Source organism: Poecilia latipinna, unplaced genomic scaffold, assembly GCF_001443285.1.
Source record: "Poecilia latipinna isolate Pla-1442-1.1 unplaced genomic scaffold, P_latipinna-1.0 Scaffold69, whole genome shotgun sequence".
In the NCBI taxonomy this organism is placed as follows: Eukaryota; Metazoa; Chordata; class Actinopteri; order Cyprinodontiformes; family Poeciliidae; genus Poecilia; species Poecilia latipinna.
In genome coordinates, this window is record NW_015112685.1 from 285,792 (window position 1) to 295,007 (window position 9,216).

Genomic DNA, 9,216 nt, shown 5'->3' on the forward strand with positions numbered 1-9,216 from the left:
GGGCCAAAATATCCCTGTCTGTCTACAACAGGAGCTCCTGACATTTCCCGTGGCAGATTTACTCAAAGGATCATGGCACAGACCAACATCAGCGGGCAGGGGACCAACGGGGTGGCGGATGAATCCCCCAACATGATAGTGTACAGAAAGGTAAGACTGGCGCTATTTTTAGCTCACTCTTGTGTGAGCATGCATGACTCTCTGGCATCAATTTTGCTTGATAATGAGCTGTGGCATAGAAACTGCAGATGCTTGTATCGGAACATAAGACACAGGAGATGTTGTCGTACAGTTGTGTTGATATGGAAATCCAGAAATATATAACATACTTGTATGGTTGTCACATTGTGATTTTTTTCTTGCGAGTTAACTAATGAAGTAAAGGTTTCATACGTCTTAAATTTTGTTTTAAATGTATGTTTAAGAGTATCTGTGCACTGTAGAAAAATCCTGTTCAGTTTGGCCAGTTTTAGTTTTTGATGAAATGCAGCCCAGATTTCTTAAAAACAGCGGATTCACCCTTTAATTAAGCATGAATGTGGAATCTCAAGTCAGACATCGAATTGGGCATCATTTGCCAGCCGTGAAATGCTCTCTATTGCATTACAGCGCTGCCACTCTTTACAAGGAGGGGCCCACTGTAGCTCACAGAGCCTCCCCCTAGACAGACTGGTGCCCTAAGCAGTCTGCTATATTTCTAAAAAAAAAAAAAAAAAAAACTGCCTCTGCATGTATTACATGGCCAGCAGTTACCTGAATACATACACATATTTTCCATATTTTCCACTTGAATCATTGGATAATATTGGACAATGTCTTTTTCCCCTGTTATGCTGACATTAAGAGAACAGAAAGGAAGTCAAAGGGAATTAAAACATTTCTTATTACACTGAAAGTCATGTATTTCTTCACTGTTAAATATGTTGCTACATTAGGTAATTAAAAGTAGCAGAGAGAGTGAAATGGCCTCACTGCTGAGACACCTTAATCCGGCACTGCTCCAACACTGAACAAATTAATGAGATTTTAATCTGCATGGAAGATAACATTTGTTTACTCAAACCATGACAGCCAAATGCAGTTGCTTTATTTATATATATATTTATATATATTTATTTATATATATTTAGGAGATTACTTACAGTACTTCTTGAAGGCGTTTGCATGTTTGCAAATTTTTCTCCCCGCTGTACAAAAGCTGTAAAGCTAGATTTAAGATTAACCTACAAATAAGCCATTTAGAAAATTGCTTTTGCTTTAACCGGGAGGGGTTTTAGTTCCCCAGTGGCATTGTCTTTGTGTGATGATTGGAATTTTTTTTTTTTCCTGATCTCCTAATGTAAACCATGCTGTGTGTCTCTGGCAAATAAAAGCCAATGCCTCATACTTAAGTGCCAATGGATTAGAGCTGATGGCGACCTGCACATGTATTGAATACCAGCAGGAGTGGTTGTGTATGAGGATATAATTGCCTGTTTTACTTCACTCTTAGATGGCCCAATGAGGTGATCATTTGCTCCCTTTACTTGTGGGTGACTCAAGCAATGATTGGATTTCTTTCTTTCTATTTTATCATCAAAAAATGCTCCCGCACAATGGGAAGAGGATGCACTTAGCATGATAATATAGACTGACAGGCTTTTTGTTTTTTTTTAAGGCACTCACACTGTGTTAAACAATCTCTATGCCAGTGTGGGACAAGAAGTGTCGCTGTGTTTGTCGCAATAGCAAGCGCTTGCTGTTTTAGAGGTCAAAAGTTTCAGAGGCTAGATTTGAGGAGACTGGTCTGATGGAATTAGTTTAGTCAGTTTTGGATATGCGACGCCTCTATAGGAAGACTGTTGTTACAATTTGCCTACAATACACACTATTAAAATATACAAAGTCATGAGGTTCTGACTGCATCCTGAATGAATATTGACTTGAGGTCCAGATATATAGATACATGTTATGTTTCTTATTTTGTCTCTCTATTGATCAGCACTCCTTGCACTTTTTAATTGTGCAGTTGAGTCGATGTGCAAACAAGCAAAATTGAGGCTAACCCTGCATAATAAGACTGCGATTGAATTTTATATTATTTTTTAATTATAGTTTTGCAATGTCAGATAATATTTAAGTTTTTCAGACTGACAAAATAGAGTAAGAGATCAGAAACTATAGTGTATATATATATATATATATATATATATATATATATATATATATAGTCAGCCACTGTCTAATCTGATATCCCTAAATAAAACCTATTACGACCAGTTAACCTTAGAAGTCACCTGTTTAGAAAACAGCTTTGCTGTGTGTAATTTAATCTCCATATTTTTCAAATTAAGACCTCAGAGGTTTTTTGTGAACACGAGTAAAGAAGCAGCATCATGAACAACAGCAGAGAGATGGAATCTGGCAAGAAGTCCGCGGCATCTCTGGAGGACCTGCACCTAAGGTGAAAGAATCTGTTGACAAGACAACCAGTAATTAATCACGGCACAAATTTGTCCTTTAAGGAAGAGTGACAAAGCAGTTGGTAAAAGAAAGCCTTTTTTTTTTCTCCTTAAAATATTCTGTTGTTCAAGTAACATGTGGAGATGATGATAAACATGTGGAAGAAGGTGCTCTGGTCAGACATGACTAAAATGTAACTATGTAACCAATCCGAATGTTTTGCGTGGCGGAAAAAATAACACTGCAGATCACACTGAGCACACCATCTGCTCCAAGAATCCTGCTATGGGGAAGACTTTTTTTTCTCAGCAGCAACAGGAAAGCTGATCAGTGTTGATGGGAAGATAGATGGAGCTAAACACAGGGTAATGCAGTAAGAAAACCTTTCGGATGCCTCTAAAGACTTGAGACTTTAGAGGCTGGAGGTTCACCTCCCAGTAAGACTACCGACAGTCCGCCAACAACTCGTGTAGTGTGCACTGGACATTACACTAAGGAAGAGCACCGGAGTTGAGCCTATTTTCATTCAGTGCCATCAACAGAAAGAAAAATAGACAGGAAGAGATGATAAAGCCGATAATTAAAATGAGGTCGATAGGTTTAATTTATCGTGCGATTAATTGATTTATCGTTTATCACGACAGGCCTAGTTGTAGTGTATATCAAAGTATATTCATGTGGTAAAATGGCCCCAATTGAAGTTCTTACACTAAAACCGGCTGCGACTTTTAAGCAAGACTTGAACAGGGTCATTTCTTTGATGCTCTACATCCAGCTTAACTGAGCTTAAGTCATACTGCAGAGAAGAATGGGGAAAAGTTTCAGTCACTGGATGGTAATGCCCGATATCCCGAAAGCTTTGCTGGTCCTACAAAGTTTAAACTCAGAAAGGGTTGAATGTGTGTGCATTCCACGCTTTTTAAAGGTAATATACGTAATAATTCGATGACATCTGAAGGCAGTGAAGTGCACAACATTTTATTTAGGTTTTTTAGATTAAAGAGGGCTAAAAATAAGCATGCACACACATTTTTATGATATAAAATGCCAATAAAATGCATTTAAGTTTGTTGCTGTAACTAGATTGAAAATTAATAAATTATTTATTTTGAAAGTCTCTGTCTTATGCCTGGTGCAACAACATAACACCAGTTAAGGTGATAAGTTCCATCTGTCAAGTCATTAAGTTCACACTGTCAACTTTAGTTGCACTATGTTCTTTTGCTGCAAGTGACTGAAGGCTGATATTGACATAAAAATTGTCACAATTATCTCAACTGATTGCAAAACTACATAATAATAGTGACGGATTCAACTGTTGCATTTTTATCTTTTTTTGTACCAGTACAAGGTTTTTGTACAACACTAATTGTTTTAAATCAATCCATTCACTGTCTGTTTTCCTCCTTAACACATGCATTCAAATGGCCACCGCTCGGTGTTTCCCCCACCTCTCCCTCCGACACAACAGACTGAAAGACATTAAGCACAAAATCATAACACTGGAGTGGGCTTAACTGAAACTGCAATTGGACAAACACTCTCTGCAGACACGCAGATGCTGCCAAGACGAACAGGTGCTCCGAAGACTTTTCAGATGGAGATAGCTTGGCAGAGGTGATGCAACCCACAATGAGACGAGGTGAATTCTCAAGTGGGAAACACACTTTCAGGGCCCTGCTTTGCTGCTCAGACCTCCGGCACATCAATATCATAAGTACGCACCGAAAACACTGCAAGAAACATTGATAGAGAGCAACGAGCCACATCTACTACGTATCTGGTGATGTGTGAATACAGCATAGTAGCGGATGTGTTATGTAATATGAGCAGAGGGAGCTTTATGGTTGAGGACAGCAGATAGTGGTTTGATAGTCTTTCCACAGGGAGCATAACTACATCTGTTCACTTTCTCAGTCTTTCTTTCTCTCCCTGCTTCGTCCATTCCTCTACTCCTGTCATTAATGTCTAATGAAAATTGATATGTGTGTGTGTGTGCTTGGATGTTGACCTGCTTGCAGAGGAGATGAGTGCACAGATGTCAGTATGCATGGAGGACAAATGAGAATTGCTTGAATGCACATAGGCAGTCTGAAAAAAAAAAAAGAGTAGTACAGATAAATAAACAAATACGGCTTTGAGCTGAATCTCTCTTTGAAGGACTGGCAATTCTGAAAAAATTAATCCCCCAACAGTGTCAAGTGAAACAATAAACTTGAAGTCCCCTAAATTTTTAGAAGAAAAAATGTCAAAATAGTTTGCATCGACTGGATTTAATACCTGAATATATGATGCTGTTCCCCATTACTTACCATTTAAAGCCTCTTTTAATGTTAAGTCATGCCAAGTTGTCCTCTTTATGGGTCGTTTTATGCGAGCACCATAAATAACGCTGCGATGTGTGTGAGTGCTGTATGTAGGGCGAATGTTGCTAAGAGAGAGTTGTGAATTTTTTATGCAAGCCTAAAACAGCTTTGGTTCACAGCCACTCAGCATGAAGCAGGAACATCCTCTCTCACTTTGTGCGTGCATCTGTGATTACGTTTGTGTCTTTCCATGTACGTGTCTGTGTGTGAGCACACATGTGCATTCGTAATCAAGTAAAGGAAGTTTCCAACGTTCTAATTATCAGATCCTCTTTTCAGAGTACCTGTCTGGATTTTTTTTTTTTTGGCTCGTCAGTTTTGGTTGCAAAAGTAAAAACCTGAGATAATTCTTGATGTTAAATCTTCTAAAATCGTTTATTCAGCTATTTGTTGTTTGTCAAATGTTACTATTACTAGAAATGTAATACTTTTAACAACGTTTCAGTCAACTCAGATATAAGTTAATGTCAACCGACGCTGCTTACACAAAAAGTTAATTTTAGCTCTTGGGAAACGCATTATTCAAAGACTCAAAACAAAACAGAATAGATTATTAGGCTTGGCATATTTTTTGCAGTAAATTAGAATCTGATCATCCTCGGTGGCTTGCTAACTGACAGCTGAGACATCAGCCCATTCTTACTTACATCTGAGCTGCCGTAGGGTATCCAGTAATTGGTCCTCCAGCTGCCAGTTTGGATTCTATATTTGTCCAGAGCCATTAATCCTGCACGTGCTGTATTTATTAGTCTTGTTCCATTTTCTTCCGGTAAAAACACAGGGTATTATAAGTTTTTAATGTTGCAGTTAGTGGACCCAGTTGAGTAGTGTCTTGCATTTTGCTTAGGAAACTAACGTTATAATCGTACATTTTTAAAGCTTCTACCTCAAGTTTATGGAAAATCAATAAACATGCTTTAGAAAGCAACCTATAGAGCAACATATACTGATCAGTTTTAATATTTTTTTGCTAGTTAGCTTAAAATAATTATGTAATTAAGATCTATTTAATCAAAGACCCACTGAGATAAGGAATCTGTTGTTCCAGGGAGCTAAAAATGGTACCATAAAGATCATTTATAACTCTTTCGAGTTAAAAACAAAAGCAGAAAAGTTAAATGGAAGAACAAACAAAAATATCTATTACATAATTTATTAAAAAAAACTTTTTTGAAAACCATACCAACAAAAGGCAACACAGTTCAATATAAATTCAAAACAAAACAATTACATTGCCTTCAGAGTATACCATTAATAATTTGAAGACAGATATGTCTCAAGAATTATATGTTGAAACTTATTCCAAATATGTGGCGTAAATAAGTTCTATGTTGAATATATCTATTTTTCTTGTGTCAGAATCTGTTGATATCTGTCAAAAGTCGCTCGTCCTCCATGCGTTTCACAAACGGGAGTTTTTCAGGTTGATTTGTGCGTCTTGTGATGCCAGTGACCCAGATACACACAAAACATGATTAAGTATTTCTATGCAGCCTTTGTTTAAATGCATTGTGTTTTGGATTTTGTGAAATGCCGCATTTGGAAACTCCTATTTAAATACCCTTCTGTGTTTTATGGCATTGTGAGAAAATACGCTAATGGATAGCATTTTTAAAGAACTTGCTGTCTGTGTTGTATTGTTCAGCCAATAACAACTATGCCTGAAAGAGTAGATAATACTTGTGCTGGACAATTAACCTTGTTAAATAATGAAATAAGTAAAAAAATTTTTTATTTTTTTTAGGCCTGACGTTATCAAAATACACAGCTTTACTCATGTCATTATTGTGACTTTTTGTTTCACTCCTTTGCAATAATTGGTGGAAAATTAACCAGACCCCAAGGGAAATATGCCTCAAATCATCAGCATGTTGTGTAGTCATGCCATTGCTTCCACTTTACATGAACAAATAAAATGTGACACGTTATGGCTGTACTGCTAATGTTGCATCATTTTCAATATTAAATTTTCTGTGCAGAGGCTATGAAAAAAATCCAGATGCTTACCTCCACTTTCAGACCGTCCTCCGTTCAAAAAAACTGTCTTTAATGTCATAAATGAATAAAAACACATTATCATTGTTCTAATTATTTCTGTCTGCAGATAGTTATTTAGATAACTGTTTTTCACAGATATAAACAAACGTGATGTGATTGCTGTGCTCTGGTTTTTGTAGCCAAGTTTGTCAAATTGTACTGACTTGTGTTTTTAAGCTACCAAACTGAGACAATCAAGAGCATGTCTATACATAACTACATAATCGAGACGTTAAGATGAGGGACCAGTTCTTCTTTTCTGTTTATATAAATTACCTTGGGATAGATCTAGGTAGGCAAGGGGTAACTTTTATGAAGACGGCATAACGATTTATCCAGCAACATTATCACTAGTAATAGATAGAACCACTAGTTATGAAAGACTAAAGCTAAATATTGGTGTTTGAGGCCAAAAAGAAAATAACACAAATACAATCCTGTAAAATATGTTCATATCATATCATTTTTTATTTTTGCATGTGTGTGTGTGTTGTGAGTCTGGTACCATTATTTTCCACTTTGTGTGTTCAAAGCTGAGCGATTGGAACCACTTACAACATTTAGCTACAATAGACATAGAAAGTTAAAGTAACAAACGTGTTCATGTTTTTATGATTAGATTTGTTGTCCCATCAGTGAGTGTAAGTAATGAGGCACTGAACAAACAGAGAAGACAAACCGAGTCATCGAGTCATAAATTGATTTGTCAATTGATTAGGTTAATGTGGAAAAGAGATTGTTTTGCATAGACAAAACCCTCAATCTCCTCAGTATCACTACAACACAGCCCAATAAACTTATTAAATGTACAATAGCTGCAAATCTTCGAGGATTATATAAATTGATACGTATGCATGATTCTGTGAAAAAAAAAAAAAGAGTTCACATTGTTACGTTTTATTACAATTTCAGATTAGCTTGTGTTGGATTTTATTTATTTTTTTTAAATGTTGCTCAGGTATCATGACCTAGACTCTTGATTAAGACGGTTAAAAATCTCGTTGAAGGGCACTTCCTTTGTATTTTCAATCTGCATCCATTGAACACCTGCTTCATCAGCCTTCCATGTTATCAACACAATTTCCAAACCATCCCACAGCGTTTATGACTCATAAAGCGGAGGGAACTGAATACATTTTCAGCGTTTTCTCAGTTAAGAGCCAGATTTGAGGGTTCTTGTAAAGCTTTTCTCCCTTGGTGTGCAATCAGAATATCACAAAGACCAAGAGAAAATGGGAGCTTGAGGTGGAATGATCCATAATTGGCAGATCAGAGAGAGATCTTTGTATAAAGTGGAGCGCTTTGTGTGTCAGATTGTGAGCCAGGTGATTTTTTGCTTTGAATGTAAGTAGATATGCATGTTCTCCATGTCTTTGAGAAAACAGATGATTAGAGGTGGACTAATGGTTGACATCACTAACCTGAGCTACGGTCCCTAGAAGTTATGTTATTTTTTCTGGAAGAAATGACAACTTGGCTGATGACGCCATATTCTTACTACAATTTAGCTAGAATATCTTAGAAAACCTTGTTGTCATTTGCATGGGTATGAAAACTGTCAATCTCAAACTGGGATTCTTTAATCTTTCAAATCCATGATTTCCAGTCTCAAATCCTACACTAAAATCTGATTTGTCTGTTTGACACAGAATCATATATTTACAAACATAACTTACCTTATTATGAGATAAGTTACATCAGCAAAGGACTGATTAAGAGGCTGTCAAGGATTTTAGAAGATAAGGATCTTAATAAAAACTCGAGAAAAAAGTTATGATCACGGTGGAGTTTAAAAAAAAATTAAGCATCATGTTTGCAACTTTTTTTCTAATTCAAGAGGCCTGAGAGAGGAAAAATTTATAATGTGCAGGTAAAAATGAGAAACAGTGAGGTTGTTTCAGCCCCGGGCTTTAATGTCTGGCCTGAAAAGGTTAGTTCAGGAACCTTAGGGGTTTGAAGGAGTTGAGCAAATCAGAATTGCTCAGAGTTCCTGTGGCGAGAAGCCGAGCAGCTTGTCCGCTACGGCCATTTTTGTAGTGGACAATTAAGCTGGCAGATGGGGTGAGATTGATTGCAGACCTGCTAGTATCACTGTGTATCTTAGTATGAATGTGCTTAGAAAGACACAGAGGGGGCAAAGTTGCTGGCAGCCATGAAGGTGAGAAGTAAAATTTTATAAATGACTATAACTGATGCAGAGAGCGAGTAAAGCTGCTGTTAGACACTGGGCAATGTGGTTGAAGGTATTCTGGGAAACTTTGGGAGGTTTGAATCTGTGAATGGACAACCCCTCCCCCCCCCAAAAAAAAAAAAAAAAAAAAAAAAACGGGGTTTAGAATAACCAAAACAAAATGCAACCAAAGGTTACCAG

The 9,216-nt window shown here is 37.0% G+C and overlaps 1 protein-coding gene across 2 annotated transcripts in view; it reads left to right on the plus strand.

The window, feature by feature from the left end:
- LOC106934516 (regulator of G protein signaling 7) overlaps positions 1-9,216 on the plus strand; it is a 64,156-nt gene that overhangs the window by 2,164 nt on the left and 52,776 nt on the right. For both annotated transcript variants that reach the window (XM_015014492.1, XM_015014485.1), the window contains exon 2: positions 32-150. In XM_015014492.1, coding sequence (XP_014869978.1) covers positions 73-150 — 78 coding nt within the window. In that variant the 5' untranslated portion in view covers positions 32-72. The remainder of the gene's footprint in view (positions 1-31; positions 151-9,216) is intronic.